Source organism: Trifolium pratense, linkage group LG1 (genome assembly GCF_020283565.1).
Source record: "Trifolium pratense cultivar HEN17-A07 linkage group LG1, ARS_RC_1.1, whole genome shotgun sequence".
NCBI classification, from domain to species: domain Eukaryota; kingdom Viridiplantae; phylum Streptophyta; class Magnoliopsida; order Fabales; family Fabaceae; genus Trifolium; species Trifolium pratense.
This window is the reverse complement of record NC_060059.1, coordinates 11,469,051-11,491,237: the sequence shown is the minus strand read 5'-3', so window position 1 is coordinate 11,491,237 and position 22,187 is coordinate 11,469,051. Positions and strand designations below refer to the sequence as shown.

The 22,187-nt window shown below is 34.7% G+C and overlaps 2 protein-coding genes across 2 annotated transcripts; one reads left to right on the top strand and one right to left on the bottom strand.

Annotated features, from left to right (window-relative positions):
* Nucleotides 1–5,294: 5,294 nt before the first annotated feature.
* LOC123921085 (metal tolerance protein 2) lies at nucleotides 5,295–12,439 on the bottom strand. Its single transcript, XM_045973505.1, has 12 exons — nucleotides 11,896–12,439; nucleotides 11,731–11,800; nucleotides 10,745–10,842; nucleotides 10,428–10,582; nucleotides 9,573–9,688; nucleotides 8,108–8,204; nucleotides 7,581–7,665; nucleotides 7,294–7,356; nucleotides 7,083–7,188; nucleotides 6,429–6,574; nucleotides 5,805–5,893; nucleotides 5,295–5,716 (listed from the first exon to the last, which is right to left on the bottom strand). Exons 1-12 carry the CDS (start codon nucleotides 12,238–12,240, stop codon nucleotides 5,599–5,601), a joined length of 1,488 nt encoding a protein of 495 aa, XP_045829461.1. The 5' UTR covers nucleotides 12,241–12,439; the 3' UTR covers nucleotides 5,295–5,598.
* Nucleotides 12,440–16,255: 3,816 nt separating this feature from the next.
* Nucleotides 16,256–18,273, top strand: LOC123888355 (PKS-NRPS hybrid synthetase cheA-like). Its single transcript, XM_045937395.1, has 2 exons — nucleotides 16,256–17,908; nucleotides 18,013–18,273. Exons 1-2 carry the CDS (start codon nucleotides 16,514–16,516, stop codon nucleotides 18,271–18,273), a joined length of 1,656 nt encoding a protein of 551 aa, XP_045793351.1. The 5' UTR covers nucleotides 16,256–16,513.
* Nucleotides 18,274–22,187: the final 3,914 nt, after the last annotated feature.

Sequence of the window (22,187 nt, the reverse complement as noted above, 5' to 3'; positions counted from 1 at the left end):
AAAAAAATTAAAATATGAAGGACTGATCTATAAATTTTTAAAAGTTATAGGGTTTAATCTACAAAATTTTGAAAAATATAAGGATTAATTTGCAAAAATTGGAAAGTAAATAATAATTAATGTGGGTTTTTTTTCACACAAAGTTAGAAGATTAATTATGAGGTATAGTCCATTATTTTTTTGACTAACTTCCTCCATTATTCCCAAAGAAATGGGTGAAAATAAAAAGGTTCTCATATGCAAAGAATGGAAAAGTTTTTTTTAATGAAAAGACAATGGAATAGTTGAGCATACGTGTGTGATGAATGTTTATAATATATTGAGAGGTAGGCAATCGAAAAAAACATACTTATGAGGGGGTATGACCCTCACTTGTGTGGGCATGTACCTAATTCTTAGGAACTCACCAGATTTAAAACTATAAAAACACCGGAGTATTGCTAATTCTTAACAAAAAGAGAATATACTTAGGATCTTCTCTAGCATGGGAAAGTGGTATATAGGTCTCCCACCTTGGGAGACTTATTTTCACCTCACTAAGGTCCACAATAAATTACAATGAGGTTTCTATATAGTTTAACAAAAAAAAAATTGAAAAAATGAATTACAAAATTCTTATTCTCAAATATTTAAAAGTTGAAACTCAGATCCATTTCTTCATGAGAATCTTTACTATTCCCACTTCTCTTTGTGATGAAATTAAGAAAATGATGAATTCTTTTTAGTGGGGCCATTATGGAGCGCGCAACAAAGTCATCCATTGGATGTCTTGGGATAAACTTGTTATGCATAAGAACGACGGCGGTATGAGATTTAAAAGTCTTCCTGCCTTCAATCTTGCTATGTTGGGGAAACAAGGTTGGCGCATTATGACCAACCCGAATATCCTTATAGCCAAAATTTATAAAGCACGGTATTTTCCCCATTGCGATTTTTTTGACTCAAAGTTGGGACATAATCCTAGCTTCGTGTGGCGGAATATTTGTAATTCCAAATTTATTCTTAGAGCAGGGACACGATGGAAAATTGGCAGTGGTTCAGACATTCCCTTATTGGATGAGAATTGGTTGTATAATAATACAACTCTAAATGTACAACAAACCAAAACTCTCTTTGCTGCTAATCTTTTGGTTTCTGATGTGCTCCTACTAGAGGAAAAGAGTCGGAATGTGTCTCTGCTAATGTCGTTATTTGAGCCCGAGAGTGTACAAAATATTCAAAAAACCCCTCTGTATGATTATGTGATTGAGGATAAAAGAATTTGGTCTATGGAAAATAATGGTGTATGTATTCCGTCAGAAGCGCCTACCGCTTATGCATTCAAGATTTGCTAGACACATCTCATTTGAGAATGAATGGGGATTGGAACTTAATTTGGAAGCTCAAGGTTCCTCCACGAGCCAATGGTAGTAAGAATGTGTGCAACTCATATGAGCAGTTTTTATGTTACTGTCATGACATGTCTGCAACTCAATTTGAATGCATCAGAATTGATTTTTTACTTATTGCGGCAACTCAGTACTTAGGACACGTCCTTTATGGCATGTGTTCTTTGGAGTATTTGGAAGCAAAGAAATAATCGCATTTGGAATAATATTATTGATGCGCAGAACATTGTGTTCACTTGTGCTAATGTTGTTCTAAACGATTGGAAATCTGTTGATAGGGTAAGGAATGACGAGCCAATGTATCTTATTCAAGTTATTCACAGATGGAAAAAGCCTATCAATGGACGAGTCAAATGTAACATTGATGCCTCTTTCTCATCGATACTCAATAAAGTAGGCATAGGAATGTGCATTCGTAATGATTATGGTGAATTTATTATGGCAAAATAAGATCACTTTGATCCAATATGTGATGTTCGCATTGGTGAGGCACTTGGCTTACTTTCAGCTCTTAACTGGGTGCATGAGCTAAATTTAGGTCCGATTGATTTTGAGCTTGATTCGAAAATAGTAGTGGATAATTTCCACTCCAAAAAATATGATGCGACCGAATTTGACAAAATTATTGCACATTGTAGGAGACTTTTCTCTGCTCATTACTATAACTGTAGTGTTGAGTTCATTAGGCGACAAGTAAATGAGGTTGCTCTAAGACGGCCACATATATAGCTAGTCCCCAAACTTTGGTTGACATATCACATTGTATTGAACACTTATTGATTAATGAAATGTTATAAATTTGTTTCTTTAAAAAAAATTGCTTTTATAAATATCTCAATTTTTTGTTTTTTGTCCCTATAAAATATTTCAACAACTTTTGGTCCTTTAAATATTTCTTATCACAATTTTTGGTCCGTAAAGTATTTCCTATCATAATAATTTTTTGAAATTTTTTTAAAATGTCCCTTAAAAAAAATTATAACGATACCCCTCTTTCAAAAAAATTGTCGTAATGCCCCTCCTTTGGGACAGGATCTGACGCGTTGCAGGGACAGGAGAGTGGCGACACTGCCACTTCATGCATGTGCAGGTGGTGACAGGCAGTGTCGCCATTGACCCACTTTATTTATTTATTTATTTTCGTTTTCTTCCTTGCCAAACAAATGAGGGTCTACCTTTGAATTTTTCATTTAACTTCTACATATCATTCGAAATAAACGAGGGTCCACCTTTGAATTTTTAAAGGTCCATGATTGACAAATCTCATACTTATAACCTAACAATTCATTATGATGTTTCTGCATAATAAATGGCTTGCATTAATGTAATTATATTAAAATTGGTTTGATTTACAAAATGTAAAAATTAGATAAAACAGTACACGATAAAATAACACTAGATAAATATTTAAAGTATTGAACGATTGTTATCGTGTACGATGTTTGGTGGATAAAAGGTTATTTTGTTATGTTTGATAACTTGCGTTAAAAAAAATTGTCTCGTAGTTCAATGTGTGATAAAAAAATTAAGTTTTGTCCAATCCTTTGATCTTCAATTTATCTGATCCCAAAATCAATTTTAAAATCAAACAGTACATTTGAAGTTGTTCCGTTCGATTCTTTATTTTTTATCATATCAAATGGACCACTTTGCATCATATCATACAACTTGCGTCTTGTGTGACTATTTTTTAATAAAAGAAAGGCCAATAATGAATAAGTTTGAGTACGATTTGGTCGGGGATTCTTTGTCACAACTTGCGACAATAAACAAATATATAGGACCTTGATAATGGAATTTTTGTTTAGGGTACAAGAACTTGGGAGTTAGGACATATATTGAGACAAATTCCCAAAAGGGGTTATTAAAAATCTCTATGATGGACTTATTTTCATTCCCACTTTGGGGTTAAGATTCTCGGTCCTTAATTCAGACATCTAAACTAGTTCGTTCCCACTTATTTATAGTGGGCATATTTGCTAATCAGATCTTAATAAAGTTCTTTTTTATTCTGTCATAATGGTCAGCGCTAGCCCTAATAGTTGAATATGACAAATTTTCATCTATTGTTTTCATATATATTCTTTTTGCTCTACATTTTAATAGAGTTAAGATTCTCTCCATTTTTTTTTCTTCATTATTATAATTTTTAAGAGTTTTCATATAATATATTAAATAGTTTGACTTACCAAATATTACATTATTATATTTATAATCCCAAAATATTAGAAATAGCAAAAATAAAGAGAATTTTAACTCGTTTTAATATCTATTTTTTAAAATATACTTTCAAAACGGTATAATTTGTCTTTTAGAAGACAAAAATTTGTATTAATTTTATATATGGACATCTAAAGTCATGTCAAGTGAAAAAAGTTTTTATTAATTTTTTTTACAAGATGTCTTCATTCTGTAAAAGAAATGTTTCAAAGTTTGATACTTAACATCGCTATTAGTTACTTTAGTAAGAGGCCTTCAACAAAGTTTGATACTTAGTCTCATAAGTCCTAGCTCAACTGTCAAATTGTCGAAATTGTTAGGTCAGACGTCATGATCCGGGTTCGAACCCGGTCTCTCACAATTATATGTGAGTTTATTTTTGGTGGATTACCACTTCATTTAAGATAAAAATAAAAAAAATTGATACTTAACTTTGTGGCGAAAAAGAAGCTTTTGAGGGAAGAGACTTTGAGGAAAAACTAGATTATGACAAGTGAAATTAGAGTTTTAGTTTGCATACTAATCATGTATTAGTTTGCATAAAAAGAATATGTATTAGTCAACTACTCAACTGTCCATCAATATCGATAATAATGTGCTTCTTACCAACACTATAGTTATGGGATTGAATCCAACATCTCCATTTTGCTCTTTTTGTAAGTAAAAAATAACTTCCAAAATAACATAATGCCTCTTTGTGGAATCAAACATGGTAAGTTTTGATTCAAACTAAAATACAATTCATATATATTTATAATTTTTCTTTTAAAAGCCAAACTCAACCTATACCTTTACTTATAAATAGTTGTTAATATAAAGTTTAATAAGTTAAAAAAAAAAAAAAACATAGCAACTAAGCAAAGAATTACCACTCCTAAAATATAAGCAATTACATTTGTTTCTCGCTGAATAAACTTAACCTCAAACTTACTTCTAATATGAGAAATTGAGAGATTAAATCCAAACACTTTTACGGGATATGAATGAATTTTCTCCGCAACAACTTATGAATCACTCGCGAAAATGACATTTTGGTGTCCCAAATAACTAACCCGCTTGATTGTTTCAAGCAACATAGCTACCTCACCCTTAACGTTGAGCATTTCGGGCCTGCACCAGTTGATTTACGATCTAATAAACTACCCACTACTGCCACGCAAACAGCAGCCTCGTAACCCCTACCTCCCTATGAAAACTGGCCTCGACGTTACACTTGAATCAGCCATGGACCGAATTTTCCCACCTCAACACACTGTTACAGTCACAATCCAATAGATTACTTAACTATTAATTATGGCCTACTTAAATAAATTGATCAAGCTCTGCAATTTTCTACAAACAACAAAAATAAACTCAAAAGGATACCTAAAAACCATGTTCTAGAAATTGACCTGATGGAACAACCCGTGCAGTTTTTCCTAGTAGAATAAACAGGACATGTTATCTTTAGTGGTTGAGCACTTGAGCTCAAAACATATCAACTTGCTCCGCCTAAAATAATGCGTTAAATGGATTGAACTGGTATGTTTTGGATCCTTATTAATCCTATACATAATATATTTACTTATTATGTTAGGAAAAATCCTAACAGGGATTAAGAGGAAGCAAAATTATCGCTAATCAAAGCAGCAGCGGGAACAAGTTTAGGTTTGATTAAACTTTTAACTAAAAAGTTGCAAACAATTATAAGGATCAATTCCAACACCTTCATTGTTTAACTATATTCAGTAATTTCAGAGTTCCAAGGGAATTAAGCTGTGTTTTCTACTGTCTGCTAACGTAAGTGGTTGTCATAAGTAGCATACTAACAAAACACGTCCAATGGGCGCAGCTAAATTATGTCAAGCTTTTAACAAGTCTCCTGAACCTATCGCCTCTGTTGAACTCTTGAACGCTATATTGCAAAATTAATCAACTTAACTTCAACCATATTTAAGTATGTAAAGAGCTGAAAGAATATATGCTTTCCAACATGTTGGATGGTTTCTAATCAATGGCTGGTATGTGGAAATGGTCGCCCCAAACGTAGCTGGATGCCAACATGAAGTATATTTGATGCTTCCTTCAAAATCTCTCTTTCAGCTTTCTCTGCCATTTCCATTGCATGTCTGTGGGTAAATAAAACATATGCTGCGATGAGAGACTGATCCATTTCAAAAGTAACTCAAAAAAAGGCTAGACAAATTATTTGTGTACCGAATTGGGATATCAGGAAGCATGGAAACTTCAATTTGAAGAACAATCTTGCTTTGAAACATGTGGCGTGTTATGCGCTCAACTGACATCTGAAAACCAGCTAATGACAATTAATTATTTGAAATACGAGTAATTGTAGCCCAAGTTTAAAATCCAAATATACTTCCATTGACAAAGGAATCCTCTTGATTTTAGCCACCTTCAATCAATATTTAAACAGGGCTGCTTATAAGATGGACCACCCTGATAGGCGGTACATTATGGACAACAATATTGTGAAGCATTTTGATTATTGGATTGGTTAATAAAAATCTCAGTGGTCGGGAGATGACGGACCACCTATAGTGGTGGTCCATTCTATAATTTGCCTTTAAACAGATAACCTCTTCGATACTTGTAACGAACTAGAATAATTGCAAGATAATTTGGTCACTTCTAACCAATATACTTAAAACAAACAAATCACCAATAGATGAAAGTTTAAAATGTGTAACAGATTTAATTTAAATTGAGCATGTCATATTCCAGTAGTCCACCTACCTACCATGCCTACACACGTCAAATTCCAACCTGAAGATTATTTAGACTATCTTTTGGTTTTCAGTTTTCACATAAATATGTTACCTGCGGAAAGTTAGCGGAGATGATATCAGAAACTATTCCTTCAATATTATTATCTCCAGCAGGAGCAATACTGTCCTGGTCCATGTCTCCGCTCCAACTATCTTGCTCATCTGTTGTGCTGGGGGATGCGTGTGACATAGCAGGATCTACAATAGAATCAAGACTTATCAATAGGGAAAATAATTAAAGGGTACAAGATATCAGAGTACGGGACATACACTACAATTGATATCAGAAATCCTCATCATAATTTTTTATTTTTTTTGTAATTGCTTATTAATGGAAACACGTGAATTTCTGCAAAATTTAAAGTAAACGGAGAATGAACATAAAATTAATGGCACATCTGTGCAATGCACAGACCTCTAGTCTGTGACATAAGAAAGACAGAAAGACTGACCTAAATGGACAGATTTAAATCTTCCTTTTGACACTCATAACAGGCTTAGCATTTTCTCTACATAAGCAATGGTTCAACAGTTATTTAAAAATAACTCGCTGCCATGCACAGTATAAATTTCAGAAGACTCTGTTATATACTAGAGACATAAATTGTCAGGAGTGTCCATCCTATATTGGGGGTAGCGACTGATACCAAATAACTAAGATTCTGTCTCCATCAACGTAGGAAAATGATAAAACTATCCAACAGACCTATGTGTATAAACATTTCAGTCACAGTAGGGTGGGACTTGTGAATTTGCCGACGGACATTTTCACCAATGTCATGTGCAGAACTAACACTGGAAAAGGGATCAACCTGCAAGGTAAAACAAACAAGTAAATCCTGGAGAGTGGGTCAAATCATGAGTTCATGACACATAATGCATGTAACAAAAAGAATATGAATTTCAGGAGAGCTAACCTCGATATTTACATCGAGATACAGATATGAACCAGCTCTCCTTCCTCTTAAACGGTGGCATCCCTGCATACAATGTTTTTAAAAATGAATTGGTAAAAATATCCTTTAAGTTCGTATATTCATATGCAAAACAGAAGTAATTAACATCTAGTTAAAGTGCATGCGAAAAATTGGAAGCATGAATTGACACATTTTTCAAATAAAAGGATGACATTAGAAAAAGAAATCACATGTGAAGTCAAAGGATGCCAAAATAGTACTTTAAAAATTAATATGCAAAAAAATACCTTGACACCATCAACTTGCAATATTGTTTGTTTAATAGGATCCAAATGTTGTGCCGGGATTGCAGCATCCACCAGCTCCAAGATACTGATAGTTGATAATAAAAATAAAAATAAAAAAAACTAATTAGAAGTACGCATATAGTCAAAATTGTCGATAGATACATCTGGAGGTGGAGAAACATTTGAAGTCACATTTCCCCCATACGCTCTCTCTATTAACCAACATTTAAGATGACATGTTCAACATATTGATGTATTTACGCTTTTCATTTATAAGATAAACATAGCCTATTTTATAGGTATCCAGCACATTTCTATGTCCAGAACAGGTGTGTGCAATATTCTGTCCTATCCTCGTATGAGGGTCACGCTAACTTAGGTTCCAAAATGTTCTTGACATGGAGACACCATAGTAAAAAAAAACATATTCAAATGTCAATCTCACACACACATACAAATCAGTTAGACTTGCAAGCAATGTGATAAACCGAGGAGAAACATATGACCGAGACATACAATCAAGGTACCTTTGGTAACCAGATTCAGCTCCAGCTTTTAAAATCATGACCGAGACAAGGAGTCCAGCAAGGGGATCTAAAAACTTCACTCCAAGAATAGAGCCACCTAACATGAAGACAAGAATTTGTGTCAAGTGAAGGTTAGCAAGACGCAACACATAAATGGGTCAATTACTCAGAAACAAGACCTGTGCAGTGCAAAGGGTACACACTTATCATCTTACAGCCTGCCGTTGTTATTGAAGGCCAAAAAATAGTAAAACTTTTAGTCTCTATAAGAAATATTTGTTATCAATTAAGTCCCAATGAGATTAATTTTATTAAAATGACCCCTTAAACTTTAAAACCTAATAATCAGTGTTATTGATGGCAGATAGAGGATTATGGTGGTCAGCTAAAACTCCACTATGTAAAATAAACGCAGTGTTGCAGCCTACAGCGGAAACACAGATACAAAAGATGTTGCGGCCTATGGTTGTTTGACACAAAATCCGTCATGCCATAGGCTAGCATCATAGGCTCAAAGCGCCATGGCGGAAATTTGACAACACTGCTAATAATTTAGTCCCTCCATCCATTTCAATATAATACCACTAACACGGTTGGCATTCAGAGATTCAAATATTAGCCAATAATATTAAAGTATTATGCTGTTGGATCAACATTTGTCCTACAGATAAGCATTTTCTGGAAACATTGTTAAACTGAAATAAATGGAGAAACTAAAATACAGGGGATTTGAGGTTTGACAGATCAAATTTATAAAATCAATCTTTGGAAGGACTAATTTGATATTGGATGTATCTTTCAGGAACTGAAATTGGGTTCTAATAAAAATATAACTACAAGCCCTTGAATTTTAAAATATGGTGCAATATCAGATAATTGATAACAAAGAAGATACTCTGCTAAGGTTGTAGAAAAGAGAAGGCTTAAATTGAGTAAATTAAATAACTAAAACTTTAATGATGGATTTTAGACAGACAGCAAAGCATCTTTTAAATGTTAATTTTTTTTATATCTTCCAAGCTTACACAAAAACTGAAGCATCTCTTAATTTCAACTAAATCAAATGTCTTAGAGTATACGAGAAAACTTGAGCTCAGAGCCACTATGGTCATGCTTGTAAATTTAGGAATAGTAACAGTAACACTAACAAGGAATAGTAATAGTAAGCAGCAAGTCAACATCAACACAAAAATAGTAGTATAGTGATAATAGTAACAATATCAATATCAGAAAATCCATTGGTGATAAGATGTACAGATAACCATTTTCTTTTTAAAAAGAAGTCCGTTAAAAAATTAATAGCTCATGTGATTTGAATTGATCATTATTCATAACCCATTAATGCCATGTAAGCAAGAAAACCTGATTGGAGACACAACTTGTAACAGAAACCAGTGTCATAGCAATAGCACGGTATTCCAAATAAACAGGCCTAGTGACCTTTCAAATATCCAAAAGTCCTTACCAACTCCGATGAGAGCAACTACTGATGAAATTGCATCTGCACGATGATGCCATGCATTTGCTTTCATCAACCCACTGCCTTGCCTTTCACCAGCTTGTTTTGTTATCCAATAAAGCCTACACATTTTGAAAGCAAAAATGAATATAGATGTATTGAAGAAGAAACGATAATAAAAGGCATAACCTAGTAGTCGGCATATTAATAGAAGCATAGAGGCTTGGGGGTTTGGGTAGCTCAACTAGTTTGAGCTAAGGGTTAAAAGAGTTGGAGGTCCAAGGCTCAAAACATGGTGAAGGAGAAAATACTAATCTAATAACTAATTACTAACTTTGACCGTTTAAAAAAAAATAGAAGCATAGAGCCCATCAATAAAATACCGGATCAGAAAAATGGAGTTCAAATTACTAGTCTGTGTTGTCAGAAATCCAACCAAAAAGTTATTTAATTTAGACCCCAACAATGAGTGAAGGCCAAGGAGCTAAGGCCACAGTGACACATTCCCGGGGAAAGTAAAGAGCTAAGGCCACAGTGACACATTCCCTGGGAATGTAAAGTGTTTGGGCTAACATATCTACGACGTCTTAGTTAATTTTTTAAGGGATTATTCAGTTAAACTTTATTATTATCTATGTAGTCTTAAGATTTCTTATTCAGTGATTGTCCTTTCGTATCTTTCTTTTGTATCTATTGCTGACTTCTACTCATTTGTATCTTATACTCAAGTTGGAAAGAATCCGATACCTAGAGTTCAGTAAAATTCAGCATGCATAAAATAGTAGCATAGGTGGCTAGAATAAACATTAAAATACAAGATTCTTCACCATGTCTTATTACAATACTTAGTAATGGCATTACCCTTCTTTAACACCTATTGACACAATAGTCATATTCAAGGCAAGTATAGGATGTTCCATGTCAATTCCATGGTGATGTCCACCATGTTCGTGGCTATGTACATGCTCATGTGCCATTGCTTGGGTAACCATTTCAGGGCCAGCTGAGAGCAATCCCTGCAAATGTGTAGCAATGACTTCTAAGTTGTATAAGAAAGAAGACATAGGATCTAATTCCATGCCTTGTCTAACAAAATACTCAATTGATGTTTCATTAAATTTCATTGTTCGTGAGAACGGGTGACACAACAAAAGATATTTAAGTTTGAATTTACATACCGTTAAAAGATCCACAGCATGCCATGCAATACCACCCCCAGTGGCCAAAAGCATACAGGAGATTCCAAGAGCTCCTAGAGTCTCAAATTTACCATGTCCTAAGATACAATGAAAAAGAAAGATAATCATAAAAAACAGATAGCCTTTTAAAGACATGCAGTCCTTATAAACCTTGACAAATCACATACAGACGGTAAAAATTATACTGAAGCGTAATCACAACAAAATACCAAAGATAAAGAGCATTATATCTATACTAAGGGTCTTTTTGGATTTCCTTATTTGAGTTTATCTACTAACATAAGCACTTGCGAGACTATTTTGGAGAGCTTAAGGGAACAGTTTATGACATGTCCATAAGCTTTTACTGCTTATTTCCAATAAGCTCCGTAGGATAGCTTGCGAAAACAACTTACTGTATAACTTATGTGAGACCGTCTTAGAAGGGTTGGGTCTAACTGAACTACACATAAACAGCTTGTAAGATGAGGATTGTCGGGCTCTTAACACACCAACTCATGCCCAACACTATTGGGCTTGGTGCGTGTGGATATAAATGGTGGGTGGCCTGATAACAGAAATCTGGTAGCAGGTGGCCCAACGGATACCATCTTACAATATTGGATTGGGCCTAGCTCATTCTTACAAAAACTCAACCTTACAAAACTTTGTGAACTGACTTGTAAGATGAGGACTACCCCCACTTATAAACACATTTTCAGGCCTTACCTCATATGATGTGGAACTCTAACAAACCTTTTGCCTTTATTTATCTGTAGTTATAGAAATAACTTATGCATTAATAATCATATGATAAACAAGCGCTTAATTAAACTGTTTATCCAAACATAGCCTTAAACCCCTAGCCTAACATCTAATGATGAATGAAATATAAGCATCCATATTCAATAATATCTAACAAAACAGTAACTTAATGCATATTATAAGAGATAAATAAAGTAGAGTGTAGATACAAATCAAGTGACCATATGGGTGTTCTTTATCTCTTGGAGCCTTAGCAAGTTTAAAAGACACCAAAGCAATGCCACTGAGAACCTGCAACACAAAAAACACAAACCACAACAATGATCAAAATTGCTGCCACTAAAACCTAGATAAAAGTCAGTGAGTTTTGTTCTACCACAACATACCACATCGGATATCGAATGAGCAGCATCGGCAATAATTGCGGTACTTCCAGTCACATAACCGGTAAATGCTTTTCCGGTGGCTAAAGCAATATCGGCGGCGAGACCAAGACGGAAAATGTTCTCTCCTTCGTTGAGATGTTTAGAGGTTTGGTGATCATGATCATGAGAATGACCAAAATGCCATCTTCTAGGGATTTTGAAAGCTGGATTTTGGGGGGAAATGAAGGGATTCTCTGATTGATGGAATTTCAGTGGTTCCGTTGGCGGAGGGAGGAATTTTGAAGAGGAAAGTCGTGAAATGCATGTTCTGTAAATGGGATTCAGATTGTTGAATCTAAATCCCATTGTTGTGTTCTTCGAGTTGTTATCTAGGATTTGTTGATTTTTGATTCTGTTTTCTGATAAAAACTACGCTGAATCGTATCGTATCAGATTCGATTGGTTGCTACTACCTGAGCTCTGTGTTCTCCATGTTAGTGGAAAGGCAATGGTGTGTGGAGCACGACATGTGTCACGCCTTTGCAGAATAAATAAAGAAGAGTTTGTCTGAAATTCATGTGTAAAATGGTTTTACACAATCATCTAATACTAAAAAAAAGGATTAACACTCGGACACATATATTATATGGTTTGGGATTGGTCCATAATAGTATTAATATAGAAAAAAACAATAAATATTATTCGTAAATCAATCAGAATCATCTATCTCGACAAATGTACTGGTACATGTCCACATAATATTTGTATCAAAGAATTCACCTAAAACTATTAATTTGTCATGTTATATTAATAAAGTGGGGTGACATGGCCGAAAAGATAATTGATATTGATTGTCAAAGTAAAATTATTTTACATTGTCAATACATATTACTTTTTCTCAATAAAGAATACCTTATGTGCGCCTTTTGTGAACAAATAAACACCTTACACGTGCAAATTTTTGCATTTTAAAATATGCTACTTGAATAGATTAAGAAACATTATGTTTGTGATTTGATTTGTGATTTTACATAATCAGAAAGAGGTGGCCGATGTTGAGCATGTCATGTCAATACGTGAAGTGAGAAGTAAAGATTGTAGGAGGGAATAATGCTAGCAACACACTCTTTAACAAACACACTCCAAGACAGTCAACCAACTTGAATCCTTTGAAGAAAAAGAGTATATATAATATATATGTTCAATGGGGAGCCTCATCGATGGTATGGTAGAAGAGAATTAAGGTCGTTGAGGTTTGTATTAAATGAACATATGTTATAAATGGATATATTTTTGTCAGTTCTTAAGTATTGGCTTGACATGACATTGAGCATGGACTTAGACCATGTGTAGTGGTGTTGAATATGGGGTGTTGAATGAAGGTCAATATGTTGAAACTATTGGAGTGGGGGTGTTTAATGTGATGTGGAGGAGGGAGATGATGAAAGAATTCAACATGTTGAATCTGCCACTTGTCAGCTGCTGATTGGTTCGCTGGATTTTTATGATTTTTATCCTTTGAACTCAATTATTTCATTGCAAATTAATTTTTTATTTTTTTTAGTTTTTTACCAAAATTCGTGATTTTTTTTCTCTACAAATAGAGACTTGGTTCATTTCATTTGGACACAGAAAAAAAAAACAAGTTTTTCACTATCTTAATCTATTATTATCTTTCTAATTAGTCTTTCTTTTGAAGTTTTAATCTTTTTTTAGTGAAATAGATCCCAATAATTCTTCTAATTATCCCAACAATTCTTTTTTCGTTAAGTATTAATTATTTTAATTTAATTTTAATCGATAATTATAATTTTAATTAATCATAAAAAAAATTAAATTTAAATAAGAATATGAAATAGAAAGTGGTGGGGTAGAGAAAGTGGTGGGGTAGGGTGTTGAATAGAAAAACCATTGGAGAGGGTAAAAGTTGAATGTGTGTTGAATGATTATGTGGAAGAAAGAGAAAATGATGTGGAGTGAAAAAGTGGGTGTTAAATGTATTTTGGTGTTGAGACCATTGTATATGGTCTTAGGCCAAGTCCACAATAGTTTGGAAGAGAGAAATAAATAAGAAATGAGATTGGGAAATGAATAGATGTGAAAAACATTATAATTTATTGTGTTACCGTTATTTAGTTGAAGATCGAGAAGATCTTAAAGCTGGTAAACATTTAAAATGGATTAATTTTTTTTTTCTTTCTAAAAACACTAACGAAATTCAAATTCAAAACCTCCAAACCTTTTCTTCTAAATTGGATCTGCATAAACCAACAAATTTATTTGGTTAAAGAAAACAAATTTTAAAATAGAGCAATGTTATTTGACATCAAATGTTCACCTTGTACTGTTCATCGTATTTATAAAGTGGATAATATTAATCAATTTCACTACTTGATTAACCACAAAAATGTATTTTTTTTTTTGACTAAAAATAAAGGATATTCATTCATTCAAACTGATAGAGTACATCGATGTAATACAAATTCAAATTTGCTAAAAACAAAAAGGATGAATCTGCAAACAAACTCACAGCATCCATGTTAATAGCATAAAACGGCAAATTACATAAGCCTACATATATGACTATATTGAAGTGTCTGGAATGTCCATGCCCCCAGATCTGCAGCGTTGATAACACAAAAGTCGACATTGGATAGATGTGTACTTGATCGGATCTAATCCTTCAACCTGAAACAAATGAACACCGCACAAAGACAGGAAAACAAAATACACCGCACAGAGACGGCACAACAGAATACACCGCACAAGGACGGGATAACAAATAACACAAAACCAAACAAATATGTGAAAAATCACACTTATTTAAAAACGAGAAAGAAAAAACAATTTGGAGGGGTGATTTTAGGTCAAGATTTGACCTGAAATCACCCCTCTTTGATAAACTAAGAAGAAAAAAAAAGGTGACGGCTAGGGTTAGAACTTAGGAGATGAGAGAAAAAGAGAGCCAACTACATTTACCCACAAAAATGTATGTTGTTAATCACTTTTTTTAATTTACATCTTATTAATCAACATGACTACATCAATAACCAATAATATGCACGTCATTAACTAGCTTGACTACGTCTTCTAGACCATGCAAAAATATGGGCTAATAGGTAATTTCACTGGACTATATCCATCTGACAGAGTGACAGCTATAGCTATAAACTCAAACATTATTTAAAGTAACGTATCAGAGAATGATATAACCTAGCAGGGACGGAGGCAGGTTGGGCGTTGTATGGGCACCTGCCTACACAAATATTTTGAGAATTTTGTTTATATACTACTATATACTAGTACTAGTTCTAGTATTATGAGGTGTTAATATTTTAACTAGACGTTTACATTCCCTTATTACCAATTACCAATTTAAAGTAAGTTCAATTTAACTCTTCACATATAATACAACACACCACTTACAATACAACACAGCGTCACCTATCAATTAACTGATTGAGTTCTATATAATTAAGGTAGATTTGTATTGACTTATTTTTAAGCTTATGCAAAACGAAGTTTTCTCTCCCGACCCCCCCCCCATTTCTTTTATACCCCCCGAAAATCCCATTTTGCCCTTTGCGGTATAAAAAAATTTTGTCAAGAGACTTCGGTTTTTACGAACCGCAGGCCATGGACTTCGGTTTTTACGAACCGCAGGCCATGGACTTCGGTTTATATAAACCACTCGCTGAATTACTTCGGTTAATGTTAACCGAAGTGTTTCTATATATAAATACTCTGCTGTCAGTTCTTATTATTCACAAAACGAGAATTTGAAAATCTTACGGAAAGAAGATCAACTTTTGACGCATTTGAGGCTTGAAATCGAGATTGAAGCATCATCTAATGGATTCAACACGCACCAAAGCACAAAACTCAGGTAACCACCGATTTAAATTCGTTTTTTCTTGCTATCATAGACTCTGTTCTCGCAAGGTTTCTGACAGTATTCCTTCGGGGAATATAAACCGAAGTCAGGTTATGTGACCTTCGGTTTATACGAACCGAAATGTTGATCCTCTGCGTTAGGCTTAGGCTTGGCTTGACTTGACTTTATATTGACTTATAAACTGTACTTCATATTGACTTGGCTTTATTTTGGCTTCATATTGACTTCATAGTGTCCTATGTGTTTAATTAGTGTTGTAATAGGATTGTAAATATTATGTGTGGTTGATTGATTGTTTTTTCATTTGCGTATGCTGTAGTTACGGAAGGCGAAATTAACGAAGTTGTCGAAGTTAGGCGACCTGTTGTGCTTGGCCTTTTTGCAACGGGCATTGTTCCAGCTGGTCAACCAAGAAGTCCTCCTAATGTGCCGCAGCCGATAGAAATTGACACATCGTCTCATTTTGCGACTGACAGGGAAGAGAACGACAGAGATGAGTTGATCAAATGGGCTCGAAGCGTGTCGCAAAGTTTAAGGTTCGCAATTATAGTTAGGCGATCCGATTCGGGCGAGAAGAGAAAGGCTCAATTGGTGTTAGAGTGTGAACGTAGTGGGAAGTATGTTCCAGCCAAGAAGAAGTTGAAATCCGATACCTCCGGAACAAGAAAATGCGAATGTCCTTTCCGACTCCGTGGGTATTACAACAAGGCAACAAAACTATGGCGTTTGACTGTTGTCAACGGTATGCATAACCACGAGTTGGACAAAGGGCTTGAAGGGCATCTCGTGGCGGGGCGTTTGAAACCACAAGAGAAGGATTTTATGGACGAGATGACAAGGAATGCGGTGGCTCCAAAAAACATATTGTCCACATTAAAGGAGAGAGATCCGGAAAACAAGACCTCTGCAAAGCAAGTGTACAACGCTCGTCATAGGTACAGAGTTAAAATGAGGGCGTCCATGACTGAGATGCAACACTTATGCAAGAAGCTTGATGATAACAAGTACTACTACAAGTATCGGACGGTTGTTGAAAATGGAGTAGAACATCTTCAAGATATATTCTTTGCACATCCGAGGTCCATAACTTTATTGAACTCTTTTCATACTGTGCTGATGATGGACTCCACATACAAAACCAGCAAGTACAAAATGCCGCTGTTTGAAATAGTCGGATACACTTCGACCGAGAAGACATTCAACGTTGCTTTTGCCTGGCTCAGTAACGAAAAGGAAGACAACTTTATATGGGCTCTGCAACAACTACGTTGTTTGTTAAGGCGTGAGACAAATTTGCCGAAGGTTATCTTGACGGATCGAGATTTAGCTTTGATGAATGCTATTCCGGCTGTGTTTCCAGAAGCGGCGGCGTTGGTTTGTCGGTTCCATGTTAAGAAGAATGTGAGGACCAAGGCAGCCGAGCTGGTCAAGGTGAGGGATGGGGAAAAGGTCAAGGCGGCGGACATGAGGGAAAGAGTCTGTTTGGCGTTCGAGGATGTGTTAGATTCGTCTACTGAGGCTGAGTATACTGAAAATGTTATGGCTTTTAGGAAGTTATGTGAGAGGTGGCCAAAATTTGTTCGGTACGTTGAAGAGACAATTTTGGACACCGACAAAGAGAAGCTCGTGAGTGCATGGGTGGACAAGTATATGCACATGGGCAACAATACGACAAATAGAGCTGAAAGCGCACACGGTGTTTTGAAAAGTTACTTGACCGACGGTCTCGGTGATTTGGTGAAGGGTTGGGAATCGATTCACAGAATGTTAGGCAATCAATTCACCCAAGTGCAAACTGAATTTGGCCAGAACATGTCTGTGTATGGACACACATACCGGAAGAAAACACTTTACTCGACTTTGATGTTTAAAGTCTCTAGACGTGCAATGAGATACATCCACACTGAATCAAAAAGAGTCGAGTTTACTGGTATGGATAGCATGAAGTGTGGTTGTCTGATGAGGACTAACTACGGGCTGCCATGTGCGTGTTTGATTGCCAAGAAACTGCACCACAATAGGCCTATTAGACTCGATGAGGTTTACAAACATTGGAAGATAATTTGTTTCCAAGATGAAGAAGTTGGTGGCGACGTCGAGGACGATTATGCGTGCACGGCAGAGTGGCAAGCAATTCAGGTGCGTGTTTATTAAAGGCATAATACACTTATTTTACGATTTTACGATCATTATGCGTTGGTTTTTAATTTTTAATGGCATATTTTTTTTTTTGTTTGTTTTAGGAACGATTGAGGACAGCTGATGTAAGCATGAAAAATGAGATCCGAGATCAACTCCGCAAGATTGCGTATCCTACAACCACCGATGTGGAGCCTCCGACCACAAATGTAAAATCAAAAGGGGCTAAAAAGAAAAAGGTGGTCCGTGGAACAAGATCCACCAGCAGATCCCGATGCTTCAACCACATCCCAAAACCATCTGTCCGTGCGGCGCGACGGTTTTTGTATATTAATAACTTTTTTTCCGCTGGCGATGCAACGTAAATTTACCGCTAAAATCTGAAAAATTCAAATAACACAAAAAATTATCGAGCTAACGTAATCACAACATTTTTAATAAAATAATCGTCGTATTTTAAATTGGTTTACCTCTTTGTCATTTGGGTCTGCATACCATATCGGAATAGCCATATGCTTATCGTACTCCGTTAACAAGGACAAATCCGTCGGTCCTCCTCCAAAACCTACTTCATCATCATTACGTGAACACTTTGGTGGTTTTCGGCGTACTGGTTTGCGCCGTTGTTGTCGAGGTGGTTGTTGCGGTGGGTCTTGCGGTTCATCTTGCGGTGAGTGTTGCGGTGAGACTTGTGGTGAGACTTGTGGTGATCCAAGATCATCATAATCAAAACACGCATTTAAAAATTGGTCGGCATCAAATTCATCTTGCACCACCAATGATTGTCCTAGACGTGTCCGTCCACGTGTATGCGACCCACCCGCCTCGGCATCATGTGTACCTTGCCCCGGAGTTGGTCCTTTGCGACGACCTCGTTTGGACGGATGATTTGCAGCAAGCTCTCTACGAGCGGAAGCATGTGCATTGATTGCCTTTCCATGCCTACCCCTAGGTAGATTTTCTTCCATATCTATACATAGATAAATAAATTCACAGTCAATACAATACTTATAATTCAATCGAACACATGATTCTTGCAACAATGGAAACATAATTCAAATGGAAACATGCATTCATATTCACTCGTACATTTTGACAAACACTTAGAGTACACTATAACTCAATTAGCTTCATATTCACATTTAACTCAATTAGCAACATTCATTCATGCTAGTATGTAACCAATCTAACAACTAACCAATAATCAACGATTCAAACAACATAATCAACAATTTAACTCAATAATCAGATATTGAAATTTTGGAATTTTTATACGGAAGAACAAAAAATGAATTTGAAATGTCATGGTCATGAGGAATGCATAGAATGACAAATAAAGGAAAGAAACTTACTTGATGAAATGTGATTTGAAGTTGGATGTTGAAGTTGGCCGCAAATGTGTAGAAGAAAGGAAGAGAGGAGTTTTGTGGTTTGTTTTTCAAAATAAAACGAACTTACTGAAATTGTTCATATGTAAGACAACTTCGGTTAATATTAACCGAATCAACCCTTCGGTTAATATCCACCGAAGCAACCCTACATTCGGTTCGTGGATACCGAACGATGTCAACACCACGTTCGGTTCGCAGTTACCGAAATGTTTCAAGATGTCAAAAGACTTCGGTTTTTATAAACCGCAGTACCCCCCAAGGGTAAAAACGGAAATTCAGGGGGTATAAAAGAAATGAGGGGGGTCGGGAGAGAAAACTTCATGCAAAACAACTTATGTAAATAAGTTTTGTGTATTATAAGTCTTTCAACTTAGTTCATAAAGGTATAATTTTTGTTAGTGATAATTTATGAATTAATATAAAAGTTTTTTTTTTGTGTAAACTATTTTCATGAGCTAAAAAATAAGTCAAATCCAAATGGGACCATATTGTATGTGTATCATTTGAACATAGTTTTAATTTGGTAAAAAAAAATCTAACAGAAAGAAAGTCAAGTTTAGAACACTTCTCAACTTCTAATCTTAAAAATTTCGTGTATGTGGAAGTATATATATTAATGCTACAAATTTATATATTTGTTGCATACAGTAATGAAAATTTCTGGTTCCATTACTATAATCAAGTAACAAAAATTATATGTTCACGCGAAGAAATTATCATCAAATAAGTCTATTATGATATACGAATTTATAATTTATAAGTTAATCTTTAGAAGTTCAACAATTAGACTTCTTAGAGAGAACCTCGATAGCTATTACTTTTTTTTTCTTTTGTTGCTAACCCAACATATTAGGATCTTTAGTATCTATTAGGTGCTTTAAGGTATCTCCACGGCTTAGGACTTCTAAACCCACTGCATGACTAATCCTCGAGTAAGCAACACAACATCTTGTTTTTTTTTACCTACCTACCGAAATAAAAGATTCCATGAATCAAACCCAAATTATTCTTTTGGGGTGGAGAGTCTTATTTCCAACAAGGAACACTTCCATAGACACAAATACAAACTATTCAAATTTAGGCACACATACACAACAAAATAAAATTTAAAGATAAAATTATTATTTGATATTGATTGATGTGACAAAATTATTTATAATTTAATTTTTATCTTTGATGTGTGTGTGCGCACCTGTACATAAAAGATTTAAGGTTATGCTCGTAGTAGAATTTATTATTCCCAACTCTCCCAAGTCCCAATATCTGAATATCATATTGATTAAAGTAATTATTTGAGTTTCCCTAAAAAAATTGTACTCCCTCCATTTCTTTTTAATCGTACGTATTTTTTTTACACTTTACACATATCAAGACATGACAACCAATAAATTTACTTATTTTTGGTATCATTCTTTATTTTTTCTTATAATATCATTGATCATTTATTGTGTTATCTTATCTATTTATCCATCTACAGGAAATACGGCTCCGTTTGGTTGAGCAGAAAGAAAGAGGAAGAAAAAAATATTACGCATTCCAAGAGATGAATTTGGACTACTTTACAATTCAAGTTCATTCATCGGTTTACATAATTTTCTTTCCTCTCACTTTCTTTCCATCATACCAAACGGACCCTAAGTAATAATTTTTTTTTATTGAATACTAGAAAGGGCTAAAAGCCCAAACAAACAAGGCTAGAACCCCTAGGAAAAGAAACAACCACATCATTGGCAAAACCAACATTCAACACGAAAGCGAGAATAAAATAAAATATTTCACCGTGACAGTTTAAGGAGAGGTCAAATTTGACTAAAATATTGACTATTTGGTTTCCTTCACGACAGACATGACCTTAAATAATATGAAAATCAAAGGTAAGGTTTGGAAGACTAACTAAATTAGCCTCCACCATTCTCCTAATCACAAAAACAACTTATAGATGATAATTGCAATCATTATTAAATATGAAATAATTTCAGTAGAATCATAAATGATCGAACGCCAAACCTTAGAGACCAAATGCCAAGGTCTAGAGGTTGAAGCATTAATTTTCATTAAGCAAGTGAATAAGACACATGGTGAGAAAATGGGCACTTAGCTAGGTTATTCTCCGAGACAGTCTGTTATATCTTAGTAGCAAATAGGCAGTCTTGTAACACTTGAAGTTATCTTTTAATCTCGGAACAAAGGTTAGAGGCATAGAAATCCAATCGAGCTCTGAGATCATCAATGAGAAGGATACCCAGAACAATTTTCTAGTGTTTGATCCATATTCTCATTAGACATTTCCATTTCTACGAGTTTGAAAAAAATCAACTGCACCCTAAGGGAGGATTAATGACGGAAAAAGCTTAGCCATGGTAAAATTGGCAAGACAAGAATCACTCCGAGCAATACTATCATCTCCTAAAACATCATACGGAGGAACCATTACATGAATGCATTCACAAATATCACACAAGAAATTTGACATAACGTAATTTTTAATAAGTAAAAATATTATTGACAAAAACATTAATATTGCATTGAATGTTAAAAACAACAACTTACACTAACTAACAATTATTTTATTTTCGTTAATTAAGTATCCTCTGTGCGTGCAATTGCATAGACCAATTCTTTGAGACTTGTGAGGTTCAAATATGGATGACAAACATATCATAGTCAGAGATCAAACCTAAAACTTTAGTTAAGCTAAAAGAGACTCGTGTCATCTTATCTAAGTGCTATTGAGATTTCCTAATTATTGACAAAACATTCTAAATATTGCATTGAACTTTAAAATCAACAACTTGGAAACATAAGTTTTATACAAATGCAATTAAAGTTGTTACTCCATCTCATATTAAGTGAACTATTTAACCATTTTACATGAATATAAATAAAAG